At 47.4% G+C, this 15,736-nt stretch overlaps 1 protein-coding gene across 2 annotated transcripts in view; it reads left to right on the top strand.

Moving 5' to 3' along the window:
• DSCAM (DS cell adhesion molecule) overlaps positions 1–15,736 on the top strand; it is a 766,451-nt gene that overhangs the window by 639,620 nt on the left and 111,095 nt on the right. For both annotated transcript variants that reach the window (XM_032355377.1, XM_032355385.1), the window contains one exon: positions 8,167–8,237. In XM_032355377.1, the coding sequence (XP_032211268.1) occupies positions 8,167–8,237 (71 nt within the window). The remainder of the gene's footprint in view (positions 1–8,166; positions 8,238–15,736) is intronic.

Raw genomic sequence — 15,736 nt, 5'->3', positions numbered from 1 at the left:
GTTACTGTCATCTCAAGGTGACCTTTTTTCATCCTTATTGCTCACTTTACTTAAGAAAAAAAAAGGGGAGGGCTATCTCTCAAGCAGGCCATCTCTCTCTCAAATGGAAGCTATAGACCCTCTTATCTCTAAGGTAATACAGGACCCAGGTCTCAGGCCCAGGGGACATCTCTCAGTACCGGACTAGAAATGTGTCTATGAGGTAGTTAGGTTGGGGTCTTCCCCACCTCTTTGCTTTGAAGCTACACTCGTCTTCCTGCGGCCCCTTCCTGCCCCCAGTTCTCGGCATGTGTGCTGTGCCCTCTGTCTGGAATGCCGTCCAAGGTCCCTGTCTCCCCAGATGATGTTAGTGCCTCCTCCCCCAACACTAAGTAGGAATCATTCTGACAATTGCCTCCGAGGCATGTTGTCCTTTCTGCATGGACCTCGGGGTCCTGTGTGATGCTGTGTCCCCCTCAACATCAGTGGCTACAGGCTCCTCCTGTTTCCCTCTTCAAGCGTGTGTGGCACAAGGCAGACCTTTCATGGAAATCCATTGTAGGAGGAATCATCATAGAAAGGCCTCACAGGATTGTGTTAGAATGGGTGTAACAGTGATCGTGTGTGTGTGTATGTGTATAGGATGTATTTGCACTGACATTTTGAAGGGTCTTATAAAGCAGGAAAAGTACAGAAAGGCTAAAGGGAAGGGATTTGGAAGGTAGTAGAAGAAGAAGGCCCACCCAACCAGAGCTCCCAAGACCATAGGAATCATCAGGACCAGCCTGAGATTTCCAGCCCTGTCCTGATGGGCTGGCGGTGTCCCAGGTCAGAAACGGAAGCCCAAGCACAGCCGGCCTGAGTCTGTTTGGCTTCAGTCTGCCTACCATAGTGCAAATCTTTGGATTTAGGCGCCAGCTTCTGAAATTGGGAAAATTCACATCAAAATCCAAATTTAAAGTTCCTCCTGAGTGTCTGCTTGGCACCTATCAGCTGGAGCCAAGTATACAGAGGTGCCCTTGAGGCTGACCGTGGGTTCCCCTCAATTAATCATCTTCCCACCCTTCCTTCATTTAAGGGTTTAGCAACTTCCAGCCCCTGGGCCAAATGCTCCTTAGAACCCTCAAGCAAAGAATGGGGTTTACATTTTAAAAAGAAGACTATGGGGGCGCCTGGGTGGCTTAGTGGGTTAAAGCCTCTGCCTTCAGCTCAGGTCATGATTCCAGAGTCCTGGGATTGAGCCCCACATGGGGATCTCTGCTCAGCACGAAGCCTGCTTCCCCCCACCCTCTGCCTGCCTCTCTGAGACCTGCCTGTGATCTCCGTCTGTCAAATAAATAAAATCTTAAAAAATAATAAATAAATGAATAAATATATAAAAAGAAGTCTGTGTAACAGAGACCTCCCATGGCCTACAGAGTCTGCATATTCACTGTTTGGCCCTTTATATGAAAAAATTCACAGATCCCTAACTTCGGTCTTGCTCTGGTGGGAATTTGGGTTTGGGATTCCTATTGTCTCTCCCAATGCAGAGCTTAGTGAAGAAGGAATCCCTGCCATCTGCACAGAATGCTTACCTAATGTTGGAAAACAGTGTTTCCCAATGCCACCACACCCAGGGTGTTTTCATGTGAAAGTGCACAGGGGTGTAATCATACATGCTGATGCCCTCGACACACAGCGGGGCCCTCACTGACTAGTGCTCTCCTCCCGACTCCCCTCAGCATCCCCTAAGCCCTCAAAGAGGAGAAGGTGAGGGAGGAAGTGGAGACACTGTCAGAAGTCGACAGGATTAGACCCTAACTGACCAGAAATGCACTGACTTGCCAGGCTCATTCAAGACCCATGAGCATGTCCCATCCCCAGGTGACTGTCACCAAGACCAACTTCCCCTAAAGGTCACATGTCACCTATGGCCTCTGCCCAAGTTTGGGATGGCTGATTCCTTCACTCTTCCATTACGAATCTGCCCCTAGAACCTGGACATTCAGTTCTTCAGGAGCTCGCTGGGAAAGCACTGAATTTTTTCAGATGCCTCAGAGTGGAACGTTGGAATTACAGAAGAGTCGCCACGTGGAGTCTGCGGGTTTCCGTTGGATCCGGCACTAAATTAACATCTCTTTGGACCCTTCCTTATCACATTCCAGAGCAGCAGCTCCAATCTAAAGATTTTTATTTATTTACTTGACAGACAGAGATCACAAGTAGGCAGAGAGGCAGGCAGAGAGAGAGGGGGAAGCAGGCTCCCTGCTGAGCAGAGAGCCCGATGCGGGGCTCGATCCCAGGACCCTGGGATCATGACCTGAGCCGAAAGCAGAGGCTTTAACCCACTGAGCCACCCAGGCGCCCCAGCAGCTCCAATCTAGAGGAAGTGCCCCCTCTCTGTGCTGAGCTGGGGGGAGGAGGGAGACAGGATATGATGAGGCCTAAGGAAGAAAAGGCATCCACATGTAACAGTAAATGTGAAGTGTGGCGCACAGTAGGGCCCGGTGTGGCATCAACTGTATTCCTCCAGGGGATGTCAAAGGCACAGGGTCTGCCCACCAGGAAGAACCAGGCATGCCCTGCACCTGAGCCTTCAGCAGTCTGCCTCCATAGTCATCGTTTCTCTCCAGCTTCCATTTAGAGACTTTGGAAATTAAACCAAACAAATCACTGGCTGCCTTACTGCCCCTCATTGATGCTCTGTATACACTCCTTGGCTAACCTAAGAATGTTCTGGAATGTTTTGGAATATTCCTCCCCCTCTTCCCACACCTCCTCAGGTGTTTGCTCAAAGGTCATCCTAGTGAGTCCTACCTTGACCACCCCCCTATTTAAAGTCCAACCCACTACCCACTCTGGCACACTTGACACCCTCTCTCCTTCAATATTCTCCTTTGTAGGAATAACATCACATCACCATCAACATACCACATAATTTATATAAAAATAACTGAAAAAAATGAGTAAAAACCTGCATATACTTTACCGATTTATTTTGTTTAGATTTTGGGTCCCTCCCACAAGGTCAGGAATAGTTGCCTGTTTGGTCCATTGCTGTATCCCAAACAGCAAGAACAGTGTTTGGCACATAATACGTGTCAGATAAATAAAGAGTTTAAATTAATAAGCTACTTACTTGATAAATAGTTATTACATGAAGTTCTCTTTTCCCTGTCTGGGGTCAACTATTCTTTGTTTAATCTGGTTTTTATCAAACACCGTTTGGTCTCCTTTGCCCAGCGAAGAGCGTCCTTCTCACCCCCCTGCCTCCAGCAGAGGAACCCATGATTGTGCCTAGTCCTTGCCGACTTTTGGACCTTCAAAAAAGAGTAAGCCCTCAGTAAATCCCCCAATAAGAGAGAGAAATTTGGGAGTGATTCCCACGGCGATGGTTCAGCCAGGGTAAATGATGGATTTGGCACCGAGACTCTGCAGAAGCCAGGAGATGGCTTTGTGGAGAGGAGGGTATTTCAAGGGCAGAGGGGAGTTCTGAGGCTGAGGTCTTGCATTCACCGACTGGAAGGGAGAGAGAGGACCATCCGTGAAGAGTGACTGTCAGGGAAGCAGGAGGCAGGAGAGGAGCCCGCTGAGGAGGTGGGGAGGAGAGCCAGGCCCGGTACCTGGGAGAGGAAACAAGAGCCGAGGTCTGCGTGTCGGGCACTCAGGAAGGGTCGTCAGCACTGTCTTGACCAAACAGAATTTATAAACGTTGCCTTGCCTGGAAAGAGCGTTAGGAACAGCACATCTCATCTTCAGTTATTCCTGCTTTGCAGATTGAACAATCTTGGCTTCTGCAGAAATGCAGAGATTATTTGTTTTGGAAAACCACCTTCATTATTAATTCTTACCTCCTATCTTTCTCCTCTCGCGAGAAAAAGTGAAAGATTCTGGTTTAAAAACAGAAGAAGAAACTACGCTTTCCATATATAGTAAAGCTTCAGCTCAAGAACATAAAAATAAATTCTTGAATGTCAGACGTCAACACAATTTTCAAAGTTAGTTAAATAAGTGAGTACCCAATGGGTGATCTTGAATACTTTCAGCTTTGGGGAATTCAGTCTGTCTTGGATTAAATTTTACAGAAATTGTCTACTTGCCAGAAGATGAGGACCTGTGGAATAATTATAGTTCAAGAGCTTTAAGGAAAGCATGAAATTTCTGAAAGCAGACTCATTTTTTTTATTGTGTTACATTAGTCGCATACAGTACATCATTAGTTTTTTTTAAGATTTTTTTTTTTTTATTTATTTGACAGAGAGAGAGATTACAAGTAGGCAGAGAGGCAGGCAAGCGGAGGCGGGGGAGGCAGGCTCCCCGCTGAACAGAGAGCCCGATGCGGGGCTCGATCCCAGGACCCTGAGATCATGACCTGAGCCGAAGGCAGAGGCTTTAACCCACTGAGCCACCCAGGTGCTCCACATCATTAGTTTTTGATGTAGTTTCCATGATTCATTGTTTGCATATAACACCCAGGGCTCCGTGCAATATTATATATATATAATTTTAAAAAGTTTTTCCTCTAATGCTTTAGAGGAATGGAAAATTCAGTTCCCAAACAAAACGCCTCCTAATTATATTGGCCATGACTCTAATGTATGCATATAGATTAAATTCTTTTGGAGTTTCTCTTTGACATTGTATCTATCCCTTTATTTTTGAGAGAGAGGTCTGGACTAGATCGGAAAAACAAATTCTCCCCAATTCATGGCTGCATCATTGACTTTACATTTTCTGATAGGATCAAGGTCATTTTGCAAACACTATCCTTCTGTCTCTGTTTTTAAGCGTGACTGTATCATATTGAGGCTGTGATGCCTACGTTCATAGCCGCCCCCTGCCCCCAAAATGCCCCATCAAAGGCCACAGCCAGAGACACCCAAAGGAAGCAGGATAAGGTACTGTCCCCACTTTACCTGCCATTCCTCACCGACAAGATCTTTAAGTCTGATTTAGCACAATTAAATTAAAATAATGCAGCACCCATATAGCTGTCAGGCCTCAGAATCATTTTCTCAAGAAGGATTTTTGTGAATGAACCCCATGTTTCTCGATGACCACAGAATTATCAACATGAGAGAAATCGTAGATGTCCATGGGAGCTTGTATCAAAAGGCAGACCTGCTTGAAGGGCATGACCCTGGGAGCAGAAATGAGGTACAGAGCTATAAGAACAATGATGGCAGATCACTGGATGCTGGCCCCTCCCTTGGTCCCTGCTCTGGAGTCGGCTTCAGTGCTAACACTGCCTTCCCGCATGGGGACTCATGGGTAGACCCAAGAGCCTGCAGCACCCCCAGAAAACCAGCTGTCCCCAAGACCTGCCGGGTGAAAGAGGTGTGCTGTGCATTCTGGTTGGCACGTTGCTTTACCCTTCAAAGCAGGGACTTGCTCCGGACCCAGATCGGGAGGCCATGCAGCTCGGAGTCAGCTGGGGGAGGACAGCCTGGTGCAAAGGTGTTCCTGCACCAAGTGCCCAGTGCCACTGTGATTGTGATGGTCCCCACACTGAGGTGGGGGAGACTGGGGGGTGACGCCCAGATGTGCGCAGGCAATGCTGGTAGAGGGAAAAGAAAGCTCAAAGACAGAAGGTCAGATCTGTCCAGGGCAGGTGCGTTTGGGTTCCACTGAGATGTTGACCGTGGCTGGGCCCCGGGGGTGGGGGGCGTGGTATATGGGGGGTGGGGTGGAGAACAGAGCATGCAGAGGGAGCATGCAGAGGGAGGCAGGACACAGAACGCAAGAACACAGGGAAGTGAGTGTGATGACCGAGTGGCTTCAAGGGTGCTCTGGGCCCGTGTCCCCTTTAAAAGAGGTAAAGCGGAAACCAGATCAATGCTTAGGACCCAAATAAAAACGGACACCAGCCATGGATGCGAACTGGGGCAGACTGTCCAGTGAGGCTGAGAGCCTCGGTGGGGACACCGACAGACCAAGCACAAAGAGGAGACATACAGAAGGGAGGTCAGGCCGGTGTTAGCAGGACGAAGGAGAAAGAAGCTGACTTCCCTTTCTTTCTCTCCGGCCCTTGGAAACACTTCCTGCCCCAATATCTCCAATTCCCTTCAAGTTCATATTTGCAAGAAAGAATGAACCATCTTTTCTGGCAAACCAGCTTCTCCTCTTAGTCTTCTCACTCTCTCCGAGTCCCGCCAGGCTGGGCTTCTGGAGTCAGCGCCCCCCAACCCCTGCCTTCTTGCTCATGTAGGGAGCCAGAGGGAGGGTCCCATTGCCCCTCCCGCAGGGGAAGAAGTTGGGCTCCTGTTTCTTCCTGCCCAGTGCCAATGCTTTCCCCAGTCTACCTGCACACGCCGTCTGCACCTGTCGATGCCGTCGTGAAGGCCCACACACAACTTCTCCCTGTGTTATGTTCACAAGTCAAACAGGGGCTCCGTGCTCCCTGTGCTGTGCAGGGCACATGTTTCCATCGGCCTCCACCGTTCCCTGAGCCCTTGCACTCCTAAAGTCACGGCCCGCCTTCCTTCTCCTTCTGATTTCTTGCCTTTGCCTCTTAGGTTATTTTATTTTTATTTTTTGAAACATTTTGTTTATTTCTTTGAAAGGGAGAGAGAGATAGAGCAGGAGCCAGATGAATGAGGGGCAGGTGGAAAAGCAGACTCCCCGCAAAGCAGGAAGCCCAACACAGGGCTCGATCCCAGGCCCCTGAGCTCATGATGTGAGCTGAAGGCAGCTGCTTAGCCAACTGAGCCACGCAGGCAACCCTGACCTTGTCTCTTATTATTTGCTAAGAAAACACAACCAGCAAGTTCACCCAAAGTTCCCCCATTGTTTCCTCCCTCTTCCCACCGCAGAGATGGTCACTCTGGTGTCCCAGGACCCCACCATCTCCATTCCTGACAGTACACTTGCCTCTGTGTTCAGACATTGCTCCTTCAAGCATACCTTTTCTTTTCATTCTATGAATTTCCTCCTTCTCTCCCCTTTGTCAAACACCCAATGATAATGATTATTATTGCTTGTATTTACTGAGTACATTATTTTCATAACAACCCTATGATGTGCATTTTATTGTCCTGTTCTATACAGAAGGAAACCGAGACACAGAGGAATTAAGCAACCATACAGCTGCTAAGTGAGATAGCCAGAATTTGGACTCAGAAAGATGGAAACACTCATCAGCTTAGCAACTTTATTACTCGAAACTTCTTCTCCTGAACAAAGATCATGTTTCCCTTGACCTTGCCTCTCCCCTAATCTGACCTTTACCTTTACCCTTCCACTGATTTCCAGACCCTTCAAACCAGCTCACAATCAGTACTGCCACTTTCTCATCTGCCCTGTGCTCCTCCCTCTTCTGCAAAGGGGCATCTCCACATCCACAGAAACGGCCCTTGCGCAGCTCAGCAGGGATAGCAGGACCGTCCATCCCACAGGACCCCAAAGGGAGTCTCTCCCTCCAAGTCCCGAGTTCCCTCTTGCTTCTGCTTCTTGGAAGATGCTTCAGTGTCCTCCGTGCTGTAGGCTGGCAGACTCTTCTCTCTCACAGTGCATGCATTCTGCTGTTCTGGTAACACGTGAGCTCTCGGTGGACTAAAACGTGTTCTGCCTCTTAGTACTACACTGTGTGCCTGGTGCTCGCATGTTTCTGATACCCAGTGACTGACTGGAATCGGCAGGTAATTGGAATCCTACAAGTCTTGGAAATAGGGTGGTGTGAGTTGCATGCTTTGACTCTTTAACTCTGCTTCTGCTTTCTGAGGCTACCACTCCTGGTTCATGAGAGTTTTCAAGCACAAAGGGTGAAAACCCAAAGCCATCAAAGGGACTCAAAAGCAGAAGAATCCTGATTTTTTTCCCCCCATGACCCCAATGCCATTGTCCCTAAACCTGAGTTCCAAGGGAAAAAGAAGGGTCTTTGATAGGCACCGCAGGGTTTCATAAAAGCCATGTTGTCTTACACCTTCCTGTCTTACCTGGGAACTTGCTCCGACTTGAGTAGATTAATCACGTTGTCAAAGGTGTGGTGAGGAAGAATGCAAGGGCAGGTCCTCAAGGTTCATTTCTCGTGGGAGCCAGGACGCACAGGGTGAATTCAGTACCAACAACTTGGCCAGATTGGTCTGCTCACTAAAGCTGCAAACACACTTCTCTGTGCTGCGGGGGCCTGTCTCCTGGGCCGGCGTGTTGTGTAGCTACCAGCCTGTCTAGAACTGGGCTCTAACCTGTGGGTTCTGGTCTTTACAGCTCCCGACGGCCCGCCTCAGGAGGTGCACCTGGAGCCCCTGTCATCGCAGAGCATCAGGGTCACCTGGAAGGTAAACTGAGCCAACCCTTGTATTCCTGCACGGTGTTTGCGGGGTGAGCACCTCACGTACATGCTGTGTTAGGATGCCAAGACAGTGACATTGTGTGAAACTTTGGTTTTGCCACGTTAGATTAAAAGCTCTTTTCTTGATGTCCAGTATATGTATCCACATTCTGAATACTTTTACAGCCAATTCTGTTTGCAGAGAGAGCAGAGTTGGCATGTCTTGTTTTCGTTCTTTGAATCTGATGGGGTCCCAAGAGCTGGTTGCTGCACAAGTAGGGGAGGGCATGTGCTTGGCACACCTAGCTTTGGTCCAGGGGAAGCTTTTTCCTAAGTGCTTTTCCAAAGTGGCAGATCCGAGCATGGCAGATAGCCCACGGAACTGGCAGAAAAGACTGTCACCCTCACTGTGCCACCAGCGAACAACGTCCTCGAGAATGCCCTTCCCTTCCTCCTCAGCGTGGTGGCCTGTGGAGCCAGCTGCCATCCAAGGCAGTGGTGCCCACATGTGGCTGCAGATGTGGGCTGGCCACTGGTCAGCCGAGGGCTTGTGGCTGGTCACTGGGATAGACGCCTGAGCGACAGAGCAAACAACTACACAGGCAGCATGGTTACGCCCGGTACGGCCGCCATGTTTTTCACAGCATTGAAAAACTGTGAAAGGCGTTGGTGAAGGAAGCGTTGGTTACGTGTTGGAGCATGCTGGTCACAGGCGGCATGTGAGGTCCCGGGGATCTTGAAGTCACTCACCCAGCAGGGAAAGCTGTCTTGGGAATTACTCATCCCTGGATGGGCTCCTGCCGACGGTGACTGTGGACTCTACTTAGAATGTTCTTGTTGGGTCCCCACTTGTGTGAGCCGCACTGGCTCTTCCAGTTCTGAGGTCCCCTTCCTCTGCTCTCCCCTTTCCCCGCGTCCTCACTCAGAGAAGAAGCCAACACCCAAATGGGGTCCTCGAGGGGCTCGCCCCTAAAACCATAAAGGCCTAGCACATCACCCCTGTTGTTGGTGTTTTCCTTCTGGTGCCAGCCATTTTGTAAAGGGAGCTGCCTCTGTAACAAAAAAACTCCTCGTTGTCGGGGTAGCCACCATCTTCAGTGCCGATGCCACAGCCCCTTTGTGCGAGCCCTTATACCCCAGCCGGTGGTTGGCTCCGGAGGACAGCAGGCCGGAGTGTTTGGCCGCACAGACAGCACAGGCCGAGCGCGTGGGAAGTGCTGGCGTGTCTGTGAGCATATCCGCCAGCTCGAGCATCACACAACAGACAGTGAAAGGCCCTCAGCGAGCCATAACCCTGGACCCATCCTGGCCACTCTGCAGACGGAATGCTGACTCACTCTGCCTCAGTTAACGGCTCTGTGAGGCCTCATCCCTGGCTCTGCTCAGTCTCACACGTCGCCAGTGAGGAAGGCCAGCTACTCCTGTGGCCCCTCAAGATTTCTGGGTCCTGCCTGAGAAAGGTGTCTGTCCGCAGAGCTCATGCACCTAAAAATGGAAACTTTCAAGACTTTCCAGGCATGGTGTCTTTTCTGTCTCCAGAAGAGAAAGAAAGCTAAAGTCAGTAAATCGCTGTTAAAGTATTTCTTCTTAATGTCGTATGGAAAGAAAGCCCTGCTCCCGCTAGATCATGAGCCAGTGGCAATGCACGGTTCATGGAGCAGCGGTTTCTCTCGGAGCTGTGGGCGGGTATTGTGGGGCCTGTCAGCGCGGACAGGTGTCTGAGAGACTTAGGAGACTGAACCAGGTAAGGACCCCCCATTCTCTGGCTTGTCATTGCACATCGGCCTGGTTGCATCCCTGGTTCAACTGGACTGGATGCTTTTATCTACAATCCAAAGTAAAGTAAAGTAAAGTAAAGTAAAGGACATTTTCCTGCATGAAATATGCCTAGATTTTATGGTGTAAACACCAAAGACTTGCATTTTGTGTAAGGAAACTGACCAGAGAGGGAAAGACAGAAGGAAGTAAGGGGAGAAGGAAACATCACATTAACCCAGAGAGGGAGCCGCGCCCCAGTGGACAGGACAGCAACACCACGGTCAGGAGGCAGCACGCTGGGCGCTCACTCAGGGTCGCGGGACGACGGACAGAAGTGAAAGCTGCACTCGGGAGAGAGGAGACAGAGGGAGAATGGTGCCATGGCTTTGGCGGGAAAACAGCCATTTTAGACTCTTGACCTCTGACGGGTCCCAGGCACTCTGGCAGCCTTGAATACTGGAGCTAGATCCTGGTTGTTTAATTATAGTATAAGCAGCCCTTCTGTGACATATCCCTCCCACTGAACCAAATAAACAGCACAACTTCCCCTTTTTATTTTAGCCATGTCTTTGACCACGGAAAAGGTCCAAGCTTTTAAAATTTCAAGCCTGGTGAAGGTTCCCCATGACCCACTGAATGTAGACCAAGACCCACTGGACTCAAGAGGCCATTCAGCATTGGCTGCAGGTGTCCCTCCCCACCTTGCCCCTGTTCCAACAGGCCATCCACGTGCCCACAGCTGGCTTCTCCCTCCTCCTTCGCTGTCACCGATGACACTGTTTCTCACCCCCCCACACCCCATCAAGACCTACATGACTCTGGAAGGAACTGTCTGAGCCCCCGTGTGACCCTCACTCTTGTTGACAGCTCAGTGAGGCCCCGTCCCATAGGTTCTACCTTCCACATGCCTGGACCTCCTCTGTGGTTCAGAGAGCTGTTTAAGGTCAAGGAGGACCTCGTTCACCTCTGGTCCCCAGTGGGTGGCATGCTTGCATGAATGAATGAGAGAGGGAACAAATGACTGGGTGAGGACAACTGTGAGTTGAGAATGAAGGAGTCCACGGCCCTAGTGTTCCAATCACAGCAGCCTCCCAAGCATTCCGTCTTTCAGGAACTGCCACGGAGAATGGCCCCAGCTGGGAGGAGCTCCAAGCTCCAGCCTATACTATCGTGGGGTCTAATTCACGCTGCCATGAAGTTCCCTGAGCCCCCCGCGGTGGGTGCCCAAGACTGCCATCCCGCTCCGTGGAGCCCAGGGACCCACCACTTTGCCGATGGGCTTCTCCTGTAATTTACTGAAAAAATACATGACAGTAATGGTTCAAAAAATCCGTGATAAGTGTCAGAGGAAATGGCCCTCTGCACACCACATCAAATGTCAGCCTTCAGGAAGATGTCCAAGAACCCGTGCCCTATTAAATCGGGCTTTTAATAATTTTAAGTATTTGGAGTTAAATAAAAACCCTGATCAGTGCCTTGACAGGAACTCGAGAGATAGCATAAGTGGTTCCAAATAACTAAAAAGGAAGTAAATGATGATAAAGATTCATTTTCTAGCTCTTGTTCCTCCCCTTTGAAAAACAGAAGAGTTTGCATAAGCAAATGCAGTTTCTTGCCGTTTTTGCTGGGGTTATTCAGAATCAGAGAGAATATGGGGGCACCTGGCTGGCTCAGTCAGTTCAGCACCTGACTCTTGATTTCAGCTCAGGTCACAGTCTCAGGGTCGCGGGGTCCAGCTCCCCGGCGGACTTGGAGCTCAGCTTGGAGTCCGCTTGCCCCTTTCCCACAGCTCCACACCCCTCCTCTGAAACAAAGAAATAAATAAAATCTTTAAAAAATCAGAAAAAGGGGCGCCTAGGTGGCTCAGTGGGTTAAAGCCTCTGCCTTCGGCTCAGGTCATGATCTCAGGGTCCTGAATCGAGCCCCGCATCGGGCTCTCTGCTCAGCAGGGAGCCTGCTCCCCACACCCCCCGCCTGCTTCTCTGCCTACTTGTGATGTCTTTCTGTCAAATAAATAAATAAAGTCTTTTTAAAAAGTCAGAATATTTAAAGCTACTGATTATTGATAATATATTTAATTAAGTACCTCAAAATCGTAAACCTCAAGGAGAATTTTTTGGCTTTTCAGAAAATTATGGTTCTAGTCTACCTCCCTAAGTGTCGAAATACTGACAGAATAAGTCTCTTTTGACAGTGCCTGTCACCTTCTCTTCTGGTCAGTCTCAGAAGCAACCAGTCCCATTTTATCGCAAATGAAGGGCAGTTTGATTGCCTGCTATCTGTATGTGTTCATAGCATAAAATCTTAAGTATCTGAAATATTTAACTCTTACAAGGATCTCAAAACATTTCTCCAGAGGATGCAATGTAAGGTAGAGATTTTTTTCCTCTTGATGTAAATATTTTCTTTTGTTTTGAATGAGAAGTCTTTTCAGAGCCATATGCTATTCCAAAAATATGAATATTTCAATTGTTTAAATGTTACAGTACTAAAAATGGTTGTCCAGACTGACAACTCAGGACAACATCTTAGAATAATTTTGCCACTTTCTTGCCCCTCTGTATCCAACCCTTTGGCTGAATTTCATTTAGAATGAACAATGTTGCAGAAGAGATTACCTGATTTCCATAAAATTTGAACATCTCGTATTTAGGGATTTAATTAAATTTCAGTAATACTTTTAACTAAAACACCACATCTGCACAATCCCCAGTAATTCCAACTAAGTGAGGCATCATTGCAATATGTTATGTTTCCCAGATGAGCTCTTACAATGGGAAAATGGCTTAGCTTGTCTTTTAAAAACAGAACCGCCTGATTGCCAGTGACCTTCATCATAATGGTTTAATAAGCTGCAGCCTCCACTTGACTCCGGCATCTAAATCCCTCTACCCAGGAAATGGCACGCCATGTTGGGAAAGGACTGTCTTCTAGAATGCGATTTCCTGGCTGGGGTCCCTGGGAAACCAGTCTTTCCGAGCATTTGCTGTTAGCCAGGCTTTGTGCTCAACTTTGCGTGCATTAGACCGTTAGATCTGTGCACTGGGTATGTCGGGCTTCATACAAACTCCTGACCTAGAAGGGATTTGCCCAAAATCTGAGGGCTTGGGACTGTCAGGTCGAGGACCCTCACCAACGTTTTCCAACTGGTTTCTAAGCAACTGATAAGCTAAGGTATACAGGCTGCCAAGATGGTGTCTTGTGCATAGTAAGTTTCTACAAATATTAGTTTCTTGTCCTGTTCCTTCCAACTTCATGTTATAAATTTTACTCAACCTTAATATTACAGAAAATAAGAAAAACGTAATTTCAACCTTATCCCTCTTTCTTTCCAAATGTAAACTTAGCCTAGCATATGTGCAGTAGTAAGTCAACACCCCTTTTCCTAACATCCACTGACATTCAAAAGGGTTGCCTTGAAATTAATTTTACTTCATTCCTTAACTCTCACTTTAATCCTCAGGGTATGAAAAATTACAAAATTTACATTTCTTCATCAATTTGTTCTAGAGTTGGATTTATAGCAGCTTTATTAAAAATCCCAATGACCAACATGCCTTACAAATATTTAAGGAACTGTCAGCCCTTCTCATATTAGCGAGTCAGCCTCTTCCCCCTCTAACAAGAGGAGGAAAATCCAAACTGATTTCAGAATCTTTCGGTTGTCTGCATACCCTGTGAGTCTTCTCTCTCAACTTCTCACAGCTGACTAGCTCTGTGAAGGTAGAGGGTGTATTTTACTTTGTTTGTTTTGTTTTTGTTTGTCCACTAGATCCCCAGTAGGAGTATATTTAAATATTTGTCAAATAATACATGAGACATTCCCATTGTATACATTCATGTTAAAATATTTGTATCGATAGGGGCTACCTTTTCTTTTGGAAACCCTTAGACTATATGCACATCTTACTATTTGTGTGCATGTGTAAAATATACAAATCCCTTTAATAAAACCACTCATTGCTCATTTGCCTCACTTGGCATGTATTTGGCATCTCTCCCCATTGATCCCTTGGATTAGCCTTCCTGGTTTAGGCATGGGATTGGCCTTCACCAGTGACCCCAGTTCTCTGCTCCAGAGAAGAGCCTCAAGCCAGGCTGCCCAAAGGGTCCCGGCTGGCCTCCCAACCTAAGCAGGCAATTCTCCTGGTTCCCAACCCCCAGGTGTAGCGAAAAAAATGCTGGCCACATTTCCAAAGGCTGCTCAGCTGCCGGGAGCGTGGGTCCAGGTCTGACACCAGGCATGCTGGAGAGGTTGGCTCAGACTCAGTATAAGGAGGCCCATTCCCGTGTACCTCTTCAGCTAAATGACCCTGATAGCACACAAATTGGGCTTGGATTAAGAACTAGGACCAAGGCCATCTCCATTCATCAGCTGGCAGTCCTTTCAGATGGTTTATTCTGAATGCTTCACACTGAGCCTGGATGACCCTGACAAGGCAAGGCATCTGAGAGCAGGCACTTGCGCTGTTCTCTTTCAGAGCTGTTACATTATAAACTGCTAGGGTACAGTGAGTCAGGAGGCAAGGACGGTATTTTTGCCTTGATAGAGAACCTATCGTCTAAGATGCAAATATGAGTAGTGCATACGAATCATGAGGTCATAACTAAAAGAGCATTCTGGACATGAATTGATGACCAGTCATAGGTCTTCTTTGTCTGATACGTCAACATCACATTTTGTAAGTGAATTAGGTCCTAAAGTTGGGACATCCCACTAAAAATTGCTCATGGTTGAATAATATTGAAAATTACTGTCTATTAAGTACACTGTGCATAATTTTAGGTATGAAGTCTTACAGGGATTGAAGACTATGTACAAAAAAATCACTGGACATAGAGTAGGATTAACATAAGTTAAGTCCACCTACAATAAGTAAATTGCATATAATAAGAATATAATATGATGATATGATATGATATGATATGATATGATATGATATGATATAAAAAGTACTGGATTAGACTTCAGGAAAATTAGATATTACTCCCACTTCCATACCTAATAGCCTCAAGCAAGTTACTTTGTCTTTGCTGAAGCTCAGAGCACTTACACTAGTTCCGTTACTTGATCACAGGGAGGATGAAGGAGATGAGGGCACTTGGAACCTGAGGGACGGCCCTCAAAGGGCAGACTTGGTTTTCGTGTCCTCCCTGGACGCCGGCCCCCTAGTGGCTCTGGATAGCACAGCCTTTTCTGCTGACAGTACATCCCAGTAAATGTCAATCTTTTGAAATTTGCCTGAATAAATAAAGAAATAAACAAACAAACAAACAAGCTTATCTTAAATGACCTAATAATTGCTGGATGGGTAATGATTTTAAGAAAAATATTCATAAGACCGTCTCGGGTATAGTTTTACTGGTTCTCATAAAACACTGACTCTACTTTTAACAGAATAAATCAGAATTCAAGTTACAGTGAATATGGAACTAAGTATTATAAATGCGCTGATTGGCACCCATCAAGCGAGTGAGTAAATGAATATACATTGTTTTGTGTGCCTCGTTTTCCTAGAGAGCACTCATTAAGCCATGTTGCTAATAACACATTTCTCATCAGAAAAATCAAATAATTTTTTTTTTATAAACATATATTTTTATCCCCAGGGGTACAGGTCTGTGAATCAGCACTCACCAAAGCACATACCCTCCCCAATGTCCATAATCCCACCCCCTTCTCCCAACCCCCCTCCCCCCAGCAACCCTCAGTTTGTTTTGTGAGATTAAGAGTCACTTATGGTTTGT

Source organism: Mustela erminea, chromosome 1 (genome assembly GCF_009829155.1).
Source record: "Mustela erminea isolate mMusErm1 chromosome 1, mMusErm1.Pri, whole genome shotgun sequence".
Classification (NCBI taxonomy): domain Eukaryota; kingdom Metazoa; phylum Chordata; class Mammalia; order Carnivora; family Mustelidae; genus Mustela; species Mustela erminea.
The sequence above is the reverse complement of the archived record's forward strand: the minus strand, read 5'-3'. Positions and strand labels throughout refer to the sequence as shown.